The sequence below is a fragment of the Rousettus aegyptiacus genome, unplaced genomic scaffold (genome assembly GCF_014176215.1).
Source record: "Rousettus aegyptiacus isolate mRouAeg1 unplaced genomic scaffold, mRouAeg1.p scaffold_m13_p_9, whole genome shotgun sequence".
Classification (NCBI taxonomy): domain Eukaryota; kingdom Metazoa; phylum Chordata; class Mammalia; order Chiroptera; family Pteropodidae; genus Rousettus; species Rousettus aegyptiacus.
Window position 1 is genome coordinate 6,524,976 of NW_023416312.1, and position 18,707 is coordinate 6,543,682.

Below are 18,707 nucleotides of genomic sequence, written 5' to 3' on the forward strand. Positions count from 1 at the left end.
TGCACATACTTTTTGGTGTATAACTATTATAACAGATGTTATTTAGGAAACTAATTGAAATTTTTTGTTGGTACTAACACGTACTTTTGAGAGAAAAACAGAGGAGAAATAATGATGATTCTCCAGTGGGGCATGTGTGTATTTCAGAATATAACTATTTCAACATACATAGCTCTGTTACCTCTTAACTGTATTATCTTGGGGCAAATTATGGGCATCGTGTAAAAGCACTTAGACACTTGGGATATTTGTATACAAAACATGGATTGAAATATTTTAAAATGTTTTAGTTTTCAAGTTGTATTCCCTGCTACTTGGATGCAGAAATAAAGAATTTCTCTCCAGGAAGGGCCTTCTCAGAGAATAATTCAAGAATGAACTGTAGAGTGTAACCTTTGGAATGGTTTAATCCATGAACAGTAGAGTAAAATAAAATCGATAAGTTCATTTCTGTTCTGTTTTATAAATGCATGTTGGATATTTAAAATTACAGAGCAGAACATTTAAAACAATGATTCCTGCTACTTATGTTGCGTATGATCAGTTTAGAGAATTCACTGTTCCAGAGCATAATTAAATCAAGTTATGTAACTACATTTTCAATAATTTAGTGAATTTTTTATTATCGCTAATGCCAACTAGTTGCTTTGCAACATCTTAAGAAGGGCCAGTTGATTCTGGGAATAAACCAAAGACTCGGGGGCTTTAGACAGAGGCAGGTGTGAGTTTGGGTTACAAGTACAAGTCTCTGTGTCTAGTATAGTTGTTCAGTGGTTGAGGCATGATTTTTATGGGATGGAGATCTTGAGACTACTGGAAGAAATGCTATAGGCCCTCCAGATATTTTTCTATTTTTTACTACTCATAAAATTTATTCATTTCTTTTCTATTTTTTTCCCCCAGCTGGGAAATTTATTCTGGGAGATGCTAAATGCTTCGATATAGCTTGCTCACTCATGGAGATAACAGTACAATTCAGGAGCCTCTTTTTGCATTTCACAGTAATATAATTCCAATTTTGAGGCAAAATTCAGGGTGAGGTATGGAATTATCATTAATGATTTACTTATGTATTTTATCACATTCTTAGTTTGTTTAAAGTGTCACCTTTTAACTAGTTGTTTAAATAAAGTAAGACTAAAACAAGTAGCATATTATGCCTAACATGATAACTACAGCTGGTAGCATTCTGTTGCAGACATTGTGGGGGCAATGGCATGTGTGAATACATTGCATTTAAAACACAGTTCTTTGAAGTTCTTTTTCATGTACTTTCCTTCTTTGTCTACACCTATGTTATGTATAGCATCTCAGGGTGGTGGTAGTACAAGTAATAAAACTTGGGTATGTCACCTCCTACCTCTCCATTAAATACCCATGAAGATATTTACAAACAAAAATTCATAAAAGTTCTGTAAATTAAGAAACTAGTTGTCAAAGATCTTTGGTGAAGTCCAGGGAGGTGGGTTGAAAAATACAGCCTTAAACAGCATGCTATTTATTCTACTTTCTGAACTAGCATAGGGCAGAGTATTCAAAGGTAGGAAAAGACTTGGGCCCGTGCCTACAGGGACTGGAAATAGGCGTTGGTAACTGTCACCTGACCCTGTGGGAGCTGGAGTTCTCTGTCGGCACTAGCCCACATCAGTACCTGTATGTATTGCCAGATCTTTTCAGAGACCAAATGCCCCAAATACAGTAAGGCAGGACGTAGAAGATCGGGAATGGCATGCTGCATCCCAGGGTTCACAGACCCCCATGGCCAAGGAGTAGGTTGGAGCAGGGTGTGCTGGAACTGTGTGGGTTCAGCAAACAGCTTATGCAGAAAACCCTGCCTGGGCAGTCCAGCCTCACACTAGCTAACCCAATGAGCAATGTTTGCTAAGAATCCAGGTTTTGAAATCAGGCTTGAGGGCATCCATCTGACTTTGAAATTCAAGTGGTTGAAAAACTTCTTTCTCCTACCAGATGCCAGGCCTGGTAGATCTTTTCCTGTGTTAGCTGAGTTAAAAGGATTGAGAGTGGGGTGGAAGACCTTATGAAAAATCAGTGAGAAGATATAGAAAACATTGCTCTGAAGATTTAAAAGCGACACATAGTTTTAAAAATGATTTTTTTTGTAATAAGCAGATGAAATGAAGTCTCCTCCTGGAGGAGAGCCAGGAGGATATGACCTGTATAGCCAGAACAAGCTGAAACAAGGCCAAAATTGCAGAAGTCGGCTGAGATAAGGAAAGAATATAAAGAAACCTAAAATGGAGGAAGTAAAAATAAGATTGATGCAGCAGTTTTGATTAATTTACTCATGAAATAGTTATTCGTTATTTATTGAACACCTACTGTGTGCCTGCTTTTCTAGACATTTATGATGCAGTAGTGAACAAAACATATAAATCAATTAGGAAAGATCCAACCTAAAAATTATAAGGTTTCTAGTAGAAAATGTTAGATAAATAGTAGCAGAAACAACATTTAAGGTTTCTAGAAGAAAACTTTTTTAAGTTCATTGATTTCTAGTTAATATTAGTTCAAAATACACACACACTTCTAGATATGTTCTGATAATTAAAAATTATGTGGTAAATTCTTTTTATAATTAAGAAAATGTCCCAACAGCATCTAGACAGAAAAAAGTTATCTTCATTGGAACAAAAACCAACTCGGCCCCAGGTTTCTATTCTGTAACATGAAATACCAGGAGACCATCAGAACATTACTAGCCCATTTGGAGCCTTACATGGATGGATTAGGAAATGGCAGTCCTTCTTTTAAGAGCCTTCATTTTCTTCTTGGAAAAGTTCTTAGTGTGTGGATTTTGTTACATTTACTCTTATCTGCTGTAAAGTTGCTTTACTAAACATGCAAACCTGCGATGTTTACCATGGGAATGGCACTTTCCCTGGCTTAGCAGTTCACACAACCGTGACTCTGGAGGTGGCAGAGAACGTAAGGTTGCCTTCCCAAGAATTCTGGGCCTTCTGAGTTTTCATTCGTGTGTGAGGACTTTCAGATGGGTAAAGACTTGGTAAATAGACACTTCCTTAGAAAGCCATTCCAGGATGCACATTGGCTGAACAAAACCTCAATGCAAATCAAGAACTCAGATATGTGAAAACCACAGTAGGAAAGGGCTGGTGGGAAACAGTGAAGCCAATTAAATATGTAAAGAAATATAGACTAAATATAATAGCTCATGTGTATATAATTACAAATTAAATATAGCAGCCCAAACCTATTCTCAGTAATAAATGTATTTAACAAAATGGTATACAAAGAATCAGGGTGTATAACCCCAGATTAATCTAAAACAATTTAAGGTCACAATAATTTAAACTCAGATAAACTAAGATATAATAAAGAATTAAAAAGAAAGGGTATTGAGAAGATTGGTTCAATATTTAGAAATTATTTTAAAATTGACATTCCCATACCCTTATCATATATTAAAATTAAAATAAAGACTTAAGGAAATCATTAAAATATCAAGGTAGATAAAGGTGGATGAATATTAATTACACTCAGGCTAAGTAAGGACCAAGCAGGAAAGTAATGGACATAATAAAGGCATGCATCAGTACATTTAAATACATAATAATAAGTCATATTCAGCAACAGTGAGTAACACCACCCTAAATAATTCAGTCTGGGGAAAATATTTGTAACAAAATTTGGCAACAAGTCTGTATCCATGAATAAGTAAGAAAATTATTAACTTTAGAATTTATTTTACTTGCCAGGTGGTAGAAGAAACTTCTCTCATTGATGCCTAAAGATTGTTTTTAAATGATCATATTAAGTGTTGACCATAGAGTGAGTTCTTAAATACTTCTGAAGGAACTTATGAAAGGACATCTTTTTGGATATCAGTTTAGCAATATTAGGAGCCTTTGCTGTTTATACCCTTCGACCAGTGATAGCACTTACAGAATTTACTTTGTGGAAATAAAGGTGCAGATGTTGAAGTATGTTCATTGATAGATGGGTTAAATAACCATATAAATGGTGGTTTTAAAAATTATTTAATGACAGATCAAAATGTTCCTTATACAATATTAAGTGAAATAAAAACATCTAACTATACATATTACTATTCTAATTTGAGACAAATTTACTGGAAGAAAATCTACCAAAATGTTAATAAGGATTATATAAATAGTTTTTGATTTTGTCTTTATATTCTTTTTAAATTCTTATAGTCTTTTATACCATTTATATTCTCTTATACTTTCTATAGTAAGTTTATGTACTTTTATAAGCAGAATAAATAAAAACAAAATGTTAAATTCTTTCCAGCTTCTTCTGCCCTTAATTACATGTGTTTTCCACCAAAAATTGAATGACTTTATGCATAAAACTTTGTCTATTTGGCTTTATTCTTTAAATATATATACCTTATTAAATGTATATGTTTTGAGGAGAAAGAGGATTTCCATGGTATTGGTAGGATAAATAAAGTAATAAACCTTTCACTTTATTTTACCCCCTTTTGGGCAACTTTTATATAGTAAATTCTATTTATGAGGTGCTAAGAGGAAAAAAGAAACTAATGAATTTCTTCAGGATGGTGTAAATGTACTAATTATAAATTTACACTTGTAATCATATCAGTGGACAATTTTGAACAAGGCAAGACTTTTATAAAAGCAAAGTTTTTAACACTTAGGATGCAATAAAAGTATATATGTGGGACTTTGAGTTTAGAGTGCAATATAGGATGAAATGCTACCTGGAACCTGGAGCAATTCTCCGTTGAGATGTGAGCAGTCTTACTCTCAACATCACATGCTGCCCCTTTCTTTGTGCTGTGACCAGAGTTTCCTGATAGTTTCTCTTGTGCCATAAGCAGGTGGTAGCCAGAGCCATTTGAAAAAGGAGCAAGGTAAGAAAACAGTATCAGTCCAGTGTATTGAGAGAGAGTAGCATCCTGGAAGAGTTACCTGGTACTAAATGTACTAATATTCTAGCCAGTCATCCCCCGCATCACTCTTACCTTGCAGTTATTCCTTCTCAGTAAAGAAACGTTAAAATATCAGAAAATATCTGGAAGGTTGAGTTTCTTTAAGTCAGAAGGGCCACTAATATACAAATACATTGTATTCCAAAAGCTGTCTGTATTTACAATTCTATTCCTCCATTAAGAACAAAAATGTAATACCCTTAATCTTTCTCCTCAGTAGCCTATAGCACTTTCAGATAATTTTTTCCCCTATAACAAATTCAAAAGCTGCTATTTTCTTTTTTCAATGGGCAAATGAGAAACAGAAAGGGTTTGATTTATAGACATAGTTATGACTCAGGGTTTATCTTTCAGCATAATGATTAAAGTGGTCTTTTCTTTTCCCCCCTACATTCATGATTCCTCTTGCTTTTATAAGGAACTTAAGGGAAAAGCACATATTTTTAATGTCAGTGATTTATACCTGTTGGTTATTGCCTGGTATTGTGTCCATTTTTAAAGTCTTTATTTTGATGCAGGGACACTGTTTTATTAAGACTTGATCCTACGGATTTGAAAGTGTACTCAGTGAAAAAGAGCAGGCCTGAGTCATTCAGAAGACCTTTCTATATGACACGTCGGCTTTGAAGAATGTATTATTTTACCTAAAGCGTTTTTATTCCTTTTATAGACCAGAATTAGACATGACTTATTTAGCCTAGTGGCACTTAGTTCTGATCATTTTCCTTTCCTTTCTAGCTTTATTTTCTTGTCTTCCAACCAGAAAAAGGAAAAACAGAGATGAGCAGTGTTTCAAGTTAAAGTAGGATTCTGCTCACAAACTACTTTTTAGTCTGAGAGAGCTAAATAAGAGCAGAATAAGATAGCGATTGGTATTTGATGCAAATGTTTACCCCACTTTGGATTTGACTATCCATGGGGAAGAGCTGGTGAACAACTAGATAGGTCTGCAAGGAAGAGACTTCGAAGAGCAACTGCCAAAGTATTATAGAAGCCTCTTCCCTGGTCTTAGGACCCCAATTAAAACGTGTCCGTGGGTTTCAGAGGGCAGTGCAGTTGATGCTGTTGTTAGTCATCCTGGCACTTTTGTGTAGCTTTAAGCCTTTGAGAATGTTCTGGGCCCTCTGTGTTCTATCACCATCTCTGCGCTATGCTCGCCCCCAGCTCCCCCTTCTCCTTTTCCTTCCCTGATGAAGCCTGCAAGGTGGTGAGAAAAACAATTGTGGAACGAATAAATGAGTGACTGGGGATGGGGAGGAGGTGGAGGAGGGTCTATTTTTCGCTCTCTGGGTCCTTGCTACTCTGTTCCAGGATATACCCCCAGGCAACTGGGATTCCCAGTTTGGAAAACATGGGAGAATGACTTTCTTTCTGCCTCTTTTCCTTTGCAGGAAACACATGAAATTGTGGCAATCAAGAAATTCAAGGACAGTGAAGGTATATATTCCCCTCCCCTCTTTCTTTCTCTCTGCGTGTGTGTGTGAATATAGCTTATTTATTATGCTTTGCTTTGAAACTTAATTCTTTGTGAATTTTGTCAAATCTCATGGTATCAGAAAATTCATCTTGTATTTTAAGGTACAGTCAATACCGGAAATCTTGCTTTATATGCTGGGTATAAGGCATAGTATTTATGTTTTTTCTAAACATTAAAATGAGAAAACTGATTCGAAATAACTTCCGTAGGATCCCACAAGTAGCGAGTGCTGTGTGAAAGTCTTCAGTGCTGGTTACTGTGATCTCCAGTTCCTGGTCAGTTAGAATCTATACAAGGATAAGTGGTGTGTAGACAGTATCAAGGGAGTTATTTAGAATAAGTCATTGGGAGAATAAAAGCTTTCCAATGAGAAATACTATACCTGGAGGCCTTGGTCACATGTCCAGACCATTTCAAATGGAGTATTAAAATTTCCCTATACTGGAAAATAAAGTTTAAATAAAGCATCTTTTTTTTAAAGTAGTGTACAAAGAGGGTAATGTACCAAAAAATAAATAATTTCAGTAATTCATTATGTTTTAAATCTAGACGATTGGCCATCTAAAGATAGTCGAGTAGGAAAACTGAACATGAAGACGCAGCCTTTAAGAAGCTCTAGGCGGCATTTTCCCAATTTTGTTTTGACAGAGCCCCACAGTAGAAATATTTTTTACATTCTAAACCAATATCCACATACGTAATGTTCTATATATAATGGAAGGAAGTGTCACAAAACGACTTTATTTTACTAATGTGAGGTTCTTCATTTACTCTTCTTTCCTGCTCATATAAATTCATTTAAATGCCTACTGTGGCATGAAATACATTGATTTTTACCACTAATGAGTCACAGTCTGCCATTTTAAAAATAGTGCTCCAGGGGTAAGAGGCACCGGCGTAGCATCAGCCTTCATATCTAATTAGGAGTGTGACAGTAAGAGTCATAGGCTACCTTCATCAGCGCGCAGCGACTGACTATCTAAGACACCGGCTCTGTTTGTGAACAGTTCCATCACCCTCACCTGGGAAACTTAGCAAACATTACATGCCAAAGAGCGCTCACTAACAAAGTCCTGGGGTGCAGAGCCGGTGATGTTTGATGTCACACACCTCTGATGTGCTGGTTATGTGGGACGCATGCACATCAGCCAGGAACTTGAACAGCCATTGTCTCAGCAGCCTTAAAGAGAAGGCAATAAAAAAATGTTTTTTAGCTTGTTCTAAAAAAAAAAGAAAAGAAAAGAAAAAAAAAACTGCTTCAAACGATGTACCTGTAGTCCTACAGGAAGCACTAGCCCCAGGCCAACCCACTATGGGACCATTGGAAATGAGCTCTTTGAGCAGTGGCTTTGGACTAACCACAGGCGACCAAGAGACAAATGGGATCTGCTAAAAAGAGCAGTTGCAACAGTAGATCAAAGCAGAACCTTTGCATGCATGTAAAGACTCTGGCTGTGCATCGATCTTATAAGGCAGGCGCATTGTCAAGCATCAGTTTCCACCAAAAATAATTGTCATCAAAAATTTGAAAAGCAGTACCATCTAGGGCAATATGCCATGGCTTTTTCAAAAAACTAAGTACCATATTCTTTTTTTTTTTTTTAAGTACCATGTTCTTGAGTCTATCCTCTGCGTACAAGTTCTTAGCTTCAATTAAACAATACATTTGTACCTCTTATACCTTCAGAGTGGCAATCAATAGTGTATGTATTGAAATTCATTGAGCACTGGACAAGGTGCTGTAAGAGCTATGAAGGTAAATCAGGTGCAGATACTTTCAAGAGCTATGACCTGTGAGTACAATTAAGACCTACAAGTAAGTAGCAGTAAAACACAGTAGAAAGCAGTCAGTGCCTTAACGAATTCATGTGATTTTGAGGCCAGAGAGGTTGTTTCTAGCTATGGTATCTAGAGAGTGTACAAATAGTGTAGACATAGGAAACATTTGATCAGCCCTTATTTCATTGAGCTGACAAAACATGAATCCAGCTCCGCCCTCATCTCTGCCAGACCATTATCAGTTGCCATATCCCAGGCTTGCAGCCTTCTCACCCACCCTACCCACCTTGCAGATGCATACCTTGGTAGTTACTCCTATACAATACTTCTGGGGGACACTTCGTAAACATTTCTATGGTAGAATCTGAAGACATATCCACTTATTCATAACTTTTTTAGTTCAGTCCTATTTTTCGGAATATTTTCCTACTGTTTTAGTTCCCCCTGGGAGATCTCATACTCTTTTCTGTCTTTATCCTTCTCCTGCTGCCAGAGTAGTATCTTGCTTAATGCAAAATGTGGGAACATGTGTGGGGAACAGCCCTTTCGGACTGCAAAGTGTACATAGGTGGTCTAGTACAGATGAGGATGTCCTTTCAACCCCTGTGTAAACCACTTCATTCTGAAACAGTTTATTATCTTAAATTTCAGTCAGATCAATTATAACAATAGAGTTTCATAATATTGCCCATATTGCCACATAGCTCTCAATCTCTTTTATTAATTACTCCGAAAATATTCTTTTGATATTATAGTGGCGACTTTTCTAAATCCAGTGTTTAAAAATCTTTGTGAATGTAATGTAATAATCCCATAAAAACATTGTTGAACCGTAATAGGATCTGAACTTGGTCTAACCCATGTGCAAGCTAATCAAGTATTCTCATGCTAATGATATCAAGAGATATTTTATGAGCGTATATATTACCTTCTGTTAGCTTTGAAAGATTATGACTGTGTCCTATTTTCTTGTTAAATATATATGTATATTCACAAATTTGTATAAAATGTTTTTGAAACTACATTTTAAGTTAGACCACTAGTTAGTTCAAGAGGTCCTTATCATCCCAGGATAATAGATCATTATTTAAAATGGGAACCAAAATTTCATGGTGAATAAAAGATTAAGTTGGGGAAATGAAACTAAAATTACAAAAATAAGTTTATCTTATAGGTAACTCAATTTAGATTATAGTAGCAACTATGTGCTATTTCTTAGGAAATAAAATTGTTATCATTTTAGATGGAGGGGCAGTTTTTACAGTAACATTATAGGCCAGGTCAGTGCATGGCTTTCACAATAAAAAGTGAGTCATTAAAAAGTATGCAAAAGGCTTTGTCAGTTTTCTCTTCATTTTTGTATGCTTCTGTCTTTCTTCCTGCTTGTCAGTTTTTTATTGGTATAACTCTATCAGATCATTTCTCAGTGTCTTTGCCTATGATTTTCCCTGAAAGACTTTGACACACTGGGTGGGGATAAAAGGGAGGAATGTTCGAGCGATGGCATTTTTATCTGAGATCACTTTGTTAGTTAATCTTTTCTTGTTTTGATGACTTTTGCTTCTTTATACATCATCATAAATATGGAGTCTCAGATAATGATTTCTTAATGATTCCCCGAAGGGTAGTATTATAAATTTGTCTATTCCTGTAAGTTCCCACAGAGAAACATTAACTAATAAACACCTAACCAACCAGAAGTCTCCATAGAATTAGTTCTATTCAGTATTTGGATTTTCCAAGAAGAGAAAAATAACCACAAACCAAAAAGATAGCAGAGATTATTTAGCAAAGATGTCCTTTCGAGACTGTCCAGTGATAAATTCAGCCTATAACTCCAGTCTTGTACAGTGAGATTTGATGTTCAGATAATAATCTACTACTATTAGATCATCATTCTCACACACACAGACAAGTGACTGCTGCCCTCAGTTTACTAATAACCAAGAGCACTGATTTAGACTAGATAGCTTTGGACCAGCAAGAACTAAAAACATTGTTTAGCGTTTACTTGAAATCCCAAGGCCTAGAATTTATTTTTGACATACATTTAGATCCTCTGATGTGGCAACACCTTTTGTTTCTTTGGACTTTTCAGTCTTTTTCTGAATGTACAGGTGATGGGTAAGGAGGGATCCTCCCTCCTTATCACTGGGCCTTGGCACGTAACAAGGAGGCTGACTTTCAGGGAGCTGTGTGGCAGTCTTTGATTAACATGGAATTTAGGTTGTGTTTCTGCTGTTACTTCAAATAAAATGCTTGCATTCACATCCTGCTGTTGTTATATTTTCTATAGGTATTTAGCTTTCCCTTGGAGTGGACATATTCATTCTTTTTAATCATGAGAAATTATTTAATTGATCATCCATTCTTTCCTCCAATTTATTTCATTTTTATTTTTACCCAGACACTTCAAAGCTCTATTCCGATCTCTGGATCAAGGGAACTCTGGTCTCTTGTTTTGCCTAATGGAAGAAAACAAGAGTTTATAATCTGTGGTCCTTAAATTCAAGAACTTGATTTCTCTGTAAGGCTTTCAAACAAATGTTCCAACCCTTAGTTAAACAGAGAATTCAGTTGACTAAACTGGAGCATTCTGACTAGTTCTGTTTTTACCACCCTTGCTTTAATGTCCAAAATTGATCTCTTTCAAACTTCAGGGATTCTTCTAGGATTTAATGAACATTTTGTACCTTTCGTGATTGAATAAATTTCCCTTGTGCTTTTTCCCTGGACTTCGTGTCTGAAGATTTAAATGTTGTTATCTCTTTTGGTATCTATGACAGCACCACTATCCAAATCTTCCTGGCCACGTGAATTGCCCTTCTGTTGATGTTCCTTCTTCAGTCAGGGCAACCAGACTCAAACATGGTACTTTTTTTGGTTTTGTACAAGGACAGATTGACTTTTTTCTCTCCAGTGTACCCGTTTAAAGTTCCATCTTGGTGGTGGTTGGTGGTGGTGGTGTGGCTCTTTGGCTATACAAGAATGTCAGGGTTGTGATTTCATAAAGTAGGTTACAGCTATTTCTGGATTTCTTTTCCAAGCCCACAGTTCTTTAAAAATAGAGTTACAATAGAGTTTCGGCTCATCTTTAGGTTTTTCTCTTTTCATCACTTATCTTTGCATTTCTTTGGCTCCTGTGACCTTCTTAAAAATTGTTTTCTTCTACTTTAGCGAATCTCCCTTCTTGATGTTTAGATATGTTAACTTGTCCTGCTGGTAAGCTTAGAAGTAGGTTTCTTTTTTGGTTTGTTTTGTTTTTACTAAACGGCCTTTTTCTACCCTCCATTCAGTCATCACTCTGTAGGATTTATACAGCTTTGTCAGAGTAGAGGCTCATCCTAAGCTCAGCACCCTCAGCAGTGATCGGGCCGGGTCCATTGGCACACATCAGCAGGAATTGCGTGCAAGTACCAGCTCTTAGAGCAGGAAGGACCTTCAGAATCATCCAGTAGGTCCCCAAACCTCAGTTTATAGCCAAGGAGCCAAAAGCTTAAAGCTGCACAGCTGGTATGTGGGTAACTGAGACGAAGATGCAGACCCCAGGGTCTTCCCTGAGTTTTCCAATCCCCAAAGCACAATGCTTTGCTGCTCTGCTGAGTAGTAGCGGACTCTAGACCTAAACCTTGCAGTTCTGACTCACTGTCCGAAGCTTGCTCACTGTCATGCACCATGTAGCCTATGTCCCTGTGTTCTACTCAGTGTCATGTCCCCTTCACTCACCCTGAGACAGTTATTCTTTCTAGATTTGGTTTCCTCATTTGTGAACCGGTGACTGCCTTCAATTAAGAATTCACGCAGTTCTGTCAACTAGAAGGCAGAGATTTTTGTGCTCACTCCAGTGGGCTCTGCGCCCACCTTTAAAAAACTGCCTCACTGAAGAGTTGCTACTTTCCGAACCTCTGAGGAGAGAAACACTTGTAAATGGAATGTGCATTCCTTTTCTCTGTCACCTGATCATTTAGTGCCCTTAATTTTCACCATAAAGCATAGGGAACTCGAAAAGTACTCAGAGAAACAAAAATGATAGGATATACCCAATAACAAAGAGTATACATTTTGCTTATACTGAGGGGATTAATAACTCCACTTCCTGCCTGTTCCCTTTTATTACAATCTCAGTGCTGGAGTGCTTACCTCTACTTTTAATACCTATGACTGGCATAAATTAAAGAAGGCTTCATTTCCTAAAAAAGATAGGCTGCTCTAAGGAAGTGGTTTTGGGACTACATGTAAACTGATTTTCTGAGCTTCTTTTTCAAGAGTCTCTTCTCTGTATAACTATTCTTAAGTAGAGTCAGTATAGACTTTTATGGTGTATACAAAACAATACCAAAATTCAGTGAGATTCAGGCATGTAATCAATGAAATTTTAATGAAAAGAAATCATAGGTTATTAGATTTGGAAAGGACCACAGGATTTTTAGGGTACATTTGTGAGGGGGAAGGGTGTGCCCATTTATTTTCTGAATGGAAAAGTTAAGTGGCTTGCCCAAAGTCACATCTCACAGTGTAAGTTAGTTAAAAGCAGACAAAATCTAGGTCTCACGTTGCGGCTGGCCATGCCTTAAGGGAATAAGAGCGAGCCACATATGAGCAGAGATTTCCTCATGGCACCTGTGAAAGCATTCCTGTAGGGAGTATCAATTGATCTGCTTTGTGCTAGGTCCAGTCCTGGGTGGGTAAGTATATACATGGTTGAACAGAAGAACTGAGACCTGACCTTCTAGAGCCCTCAGTTTCGCAGTGGTGGCCACACAGATGGTAAACCAGTAAGCAGACGAATGCATAAGATGGTGAGAAGGTCTGCGAAAGGAACACTGGGAGTACTGTCATAAGGAATAATGGGAACGGAGGCCTGCTTAGGTTTATGCTCCGGGCAAGGCGTGTGAGGAGTGGCATTTAAACTGAAACCTGAAGGAGCCAGCCCTGGAGTAGAATGAGAGTTCAAGGCAGAGGGAACAAGTTCAAAGGCCCTAAGGTTGAAAAATAAAGTTTGGGGATATTTTAGGAACTGAAAGACTAACGAATGAGGGGGCAGAGGGAGTATCACATGAGGACGGAAAAGCAGGCAGGGATAGGTCACGACTAATCAATATATTCACCCCGTGCTGAGTTACTTCCTTGTTAGGAGATCACTTGCTGCCGGTTGTGATCTGTGTGGCATTCTGTGTTTTAGACATAGGTGGGTTTTGCTTTGAATACCCCAACCTTGAGAGTAACTCAGATGGGGTAGCAGAGAAGCAGGTTAGACTTCTTCCTAAGACTAAAAAAACGCTTTAGCAGTTCTGACAGTTAAAAACACCGTTTCTCTGGCGTAGCCCTAAGTTTAAAAACAGCTGGACCTGTTCCTCCTACTACCTGGTAGTCCCCTCTGTTCCATGCTATTTTCCCCTGATGTGAGCTGGGCTGGTTCACTGTTGGCCTTAGCTATTGCTGGTTTTTGCCTTCCTTTTTTTTTTTTTTTTCCTTGTCTTCCTTCTGATGGGCAGTATCTTTCTCTGCCCTTTCCTAATCTGAGCTCCGGCCTTCTCCAACAGTTTTCTTGCTGAAGTAGGAAGAGTATTTCAATTGTGTAACCAGTTTGCAAAGGATACTCTGGTGCCACAAAGCCTCTGCTTTTATAGAAAATAATCCGAGAAGTACTCCTGGTGTGCATTTAGAATCTCCCCTCGCCCTTTGTCCCCATTCAAGCCTTTTCCTCTTCTGTATCTTGCTTAGGAAGTATTTCTTCCTAGAAGCCACCTTAAGATTTCTCACCCCATCCCCAAACTCCATTTCCTCCTCTCCAGATGTGCCTGAATCTGAGGGTTATACAACCTTGAACCCTCAAGCTAGGATTCTGACCCTTACCCCACACCATGGGGACAGATATGTTTCAGAATTAATGATGTTTGAACTTTAGAATAGAATTATGGCATGTTACTATAGCAACTGGTAATCAGGTACTGCTTCTAAAGCACACATGAATATTCATACAAAGTCAGATACACAGAAAGTATAAGTGGGCTCATGTCAGTACAGGTTTTGTCTTTAAAGAGATTTACCATAAACTTAGAAAAAGTTCAGTTTTTAGACTGATTTTTGGATTCTTGGAATCATAGATAAGGGATTATGAACCCATATCCTGGTATATGCCTATGTAAACGTGGTAGAATTTCCCGACGAAATCATAAAGCCTCATTTAAAATGAAGTGTTACCTTCTCTGCTGCCCCTGTTAATTAATCCATTAGGGTTAATGTGACTTCTGTCCTTCCTCCATGTCTGGGAGTTGTGAGTGACATTGATGATATGGAAAGGTATTTTGGTTCAGCATAAGTTCTCCAGCCCAGGGCAGCTACACCATCTGGGATGGACAGATGGAAATGTAACAGACGGACGGCAGGAACCTGCAGCAGCTGCTGTTCAAAGAGATCACTCTTAGAATCCCCTGCACCTTGATTGCAAGCTGCATTGTGGATGCCTGGCATGTGACCTATGCTCACCGAGGTGCAACTTCGTATGTGGCCTGAGGAATAAAATGCTCTTTTAAGCCAAAGCTTCAGGCCAAGCTCAAAAACATCAGCTGCTACAGATGCTGCATAAAGGCTCCTCTGCACACTGATATGGCTGACTCCCTTTTACCCTTTTAAACTCCTTCCTCAGAATATAGTGTTGGAGTTAAAATGACAGTGCATTCATATGTCGTACCTGAAAGTCTGCGTTTTACGTATACACTTTGCAATAAGGAGTATAAGAAAATTCAAGCCGAAAATTCATTTCATGCTGGTCAAGTAAGCCCGTCCTTCTTTAAGATTCTTATTCTTGATCCTTCGAACAAGAAAAAAGTATTTAATATGCCATCCTGGGACTTCTTATGCAGAAGTTCTCAAAGTGCAAAGTGGAATTAGTGTTTTCAGTGTTCTTAGACTTTTTTAAACAGTAGTTTCAAAACTTTAATTTTACTCTATTCACCACTGTTAACTTTCTAGAAAATGAAGAAGTCAAGGAAACGACTTTACGAGAGCTTAAAATGCTTCGTACTCTCAAACAGGAAAATATTGTGGAGCTGAAAGAAGCCTTTCGTCGGCGGGGGAAATTATATTTGGTATTCGAGTATGTTGAAAAAGTAAGTTACTAATTGATGCTGTGGAGATTTGCCTGATTCTTTATGTCGAGGGCTGTTTCTGACACTACTGAAGGAAATATTATTATCTAGTATGACCTATCAAATGTACTTGTCATCTGAAGACTTTAAAAATGAAAGTATTACCTATAATCACTAGAAAAGTCCTGAAAGGTATTAAAATATTTTGTCTAATTTAACTGTGCAGAGGTAATCTTAAGTTTAAACAGTATATTGATTTGGCTTCTGAAGTCTTAGAATCTGTGTTCAACAGGTAATTTTTAGATTTAGTTTATTTTAGTTAAACCTAAGCAGGGCCTCTGAGAGGCAAATAAATGGCAGCGATGGTGCAGGATGATAGAGGTTGGTGTAAGTTACCTCACCAGCATAGGATGGGTCTCCAGATCAGACCTAGGATGGCGAGTGAGGGGGCCCATGAAGCAGCCTTTTGTGAATTGCCAGTGCTTTGGCTTTATTTGAGGGAAGAAGATGTGCCAGGAGGCAGAAGGTGACGCTTGAGGAGCTAGATGAGACCACAAGTAAGGAATTGGAGCCATGGGAGAAAAGGAGAAGAGCACACATCGTTCGAGTTGTCTGCCTACTTGCTTTAGTACATTTTTAAAAAATTGTTAACTGTTAGTGACAGTTTTAACGATGTGACCTAAAGGCTAATGTATGCTACAGTAATCACTATTATGTACCTATATGATTTTCTTGGTGAAAAGCTGACCTACAGCAGTTGGTTATTGTCAAGAACTGAAATCAGTGCCTAAACAAGAGTAAAATAAAATGAAGCCAGAAGGACCTTTTGAGGTCTCCTTGATCAATAAGTAGCTGGCTCCTGCTGATTTCCTGTTATTATCTAAAGCAGGGGTCCCCAACCCTTAGGCCAGGAACCGGGCCACACAGCAGGAGGTGAGTGGCAGTTGAGAGAGCGAGCAAAGATTCATCTGTATTGGCAGCCGCTCCCCAGCGCTAGCATCACCGCCTCAGCTCCACCTCAGATCATCAGGCCTTAGATTCTCATAGGAGCACCGGTCCCTGGTGCCAAAAAGGTTGAGGACTCCCGATCTAAAGAAAATTAAGACTGGAAAGGTTTAGGTTTGCTTTAGATCAATTCCCAGGTGCTCTCTATGTTATCATGATCACAAAATAGAAAGCAGTGTTGCCAAGACGACTGAGCAGTAATGTGGCTTTTGAATTAATTCAGCCTTTACAAATTCTTTTTCTATTTAAAAATAATATAGTAATTTTATTACAAACAAAAGTTGAAAAATATTATAAGGCTCTTTGTCATTTTAAGCCCTGTTTTATGCTTTTCCAAAAATTTGTTTTAAGGTTTCTTTTTCTGTGTCAATTTAGGTATTTTCCTGAGGGACCTTCCCCACCAAAATAAAACTAAAATTAGATATATTTTTAAAAAGTTTTAAAAGAAGGATTGCTGTAAAATCAGAGGCTCTTTATATTATTTTTCAGTTATCAAAAATAATCATGCCATTTTCAGCTTTTACTGCCAAATCATAAAATTCCGACAGCTCTATTTCAGTTTATCCTTTTTATTTCTGTTCTGCTCATGGTGATTGTTCACGATTAGTAACAATTTAGTAGGAACAAATAGACAAAGCACCTCTGTGGATCAGACGATCTGTCATGTCTGAGGTCTCACTGCTGGTAGGTGGCAGCCAGAACTCCTGTTTTTTGACCTCCAGGCCTGAGATTCTTGCCCTGGCCCTGAGGTTTTTCTATGCGAGGTGACCATCACACCCTCCCGTCAGTAGCAGTGCCTAACAATTGACAATAAGTCTCAAGAGGGCAAGGAGATGGATGCTCTTAAGGGGTAGAGGGTCATAACAGAGGTGCAGGATCACGGGGGCTTAAACAAGCTAGAAATTGCTTTCTCATGGATAAATGCACAGCCAGGCAGTACAGGGCTGGCGTGGTGACTGCTCCACAGCTGTAGGAGACCCAGGTTGCTTCTGCCTATCTGCCGCACCACCCCTGAGATGTAGCCCTTGTCCTCAAAATCAGGATAGAGCTCCAGCAGCTATCACATCCCGTTGGACAGGACTTAGTTGCATGGCCTCACTTGCTGCACGGCAGAGGGGAAATGTACTCTTCACTTTGGCCACCTATGCATCCGCTTACAGATTGTACTCCTGTGGAGTGAGAGAAGAATGGATATCGGGGGATAGTCCTCTCTGCTACTGCGGGATTTAGAATCGACTATGAAAAGAGACACAATTTATTTTCTCTATTACAAAGCTCTCTTATTCCCCCTGTGCATTTGGGACCTCCTATGCATTTGTTAATTGAAAAAGGCAATTCAAGCAGAGAACTCTTAAGAAATGGTGCACCCATACTTTAAACATTTTATTTTAACTGAAAACATGTCAATATATATTTGCCATTATTCGGAGGTGGGTCAAGGCCTTTTCAATAGAGTTCCAATGGGTCTTTCTTACATACATCATACCCATAATGCATCAACTATGATATCCCAAGTACATTGGTTAAAAATATGTATGGGAGCATTATAAACAACTGACTATATGTATACAACTAGATTGGTGGAAATAAAAGTGTGGAGTTGTATGAGTAGTGATTTTCCGACTTTTTGGTCTTAGGACTCCTTTACACTTATTAACATTGGGAACCATAAGAGCTTTTTATTTATGTGAGTTTTATCTGTTAATATTTCTCTTATTAGAAATTAAACTGAGTGACATAAAAATATTTATTAAGTCGTTTAAAAATAATAAACCCATTATGTGTTAACATAAACACATTTGTGTGTCAGTCATTCTTCAAGTAAAAAATGGTGTTCCACAAGAAAGATGGCTGGCTGGTTCAGTTTGCAACTCGATTGCCCAAGTGCTTTTCCTAAACACAACTGCCATACTTGGGTGTGCAGCAGAAAGAAGTACTGTACGTGTGTTCCTCATTTCATCATGTAGACTCTTACAAGGACACGTACTCAAGAACTGACATTTAATAAGTAATGATTTTTACTACTTCCTCAAAGACATCCTTAACTAAAACTGATTTGTTTTTAATTTAACTGCAAGGGTGTGGCATCACAGAATCCAATGCCTTGATTCATGCTAAGATGCCATCAGTGTAAACGTCAACACAGTGAAAAAGGCTGTGTTTCTATGAGTATAGTGTCTGAGAACCCCTTTCAGATATCCACAGATCGCACTTTGAGAAATGCTGTCGTAGATGGTCATCTACAAACAATGAACTCTAATTGTGTTGTGGGTCTTAGTCTTGTGCTTTACAGAGGGAATGGAGAATGTTGGTTATTTTGGAAATTCAATGAGACTGGTTAAATCAAGTTTCTACTTGAAAAAATCTGAATGAATTTTAGAATGATCTCTAAGATTTT

General features: G+C 38.0%; 1 protein-coding gene across 4 annotated transcripts in view; it reads left to right on the forward strand.

Moving 5' to 3' along the window:
* Positions 1–18,707, forward strand: part of CDKL5 (cyclin dependent kinase like 5) — a 146,355-nt gene that overhangs the window by 82,318 nt on the left and 45,330 nt on the right. For all 4 annotated transcript variants that reach the window (XM_036226435.1, XM_036226436.1, XM_016152779.2 and 1 more), the window contains exons 4-5: positions 6,349–6,394; positions 15,189–15,325. In XM_036226435.1, coding sequence (XP_036082328.1) covers positions 6,349–6,394; positions 15,189–15,325 — 183 coding nt within the window. The remainder of the gene's footprint in view (positions 1–6,348; positions 6,395–15,188; positions 15,326–18,707) is intronic.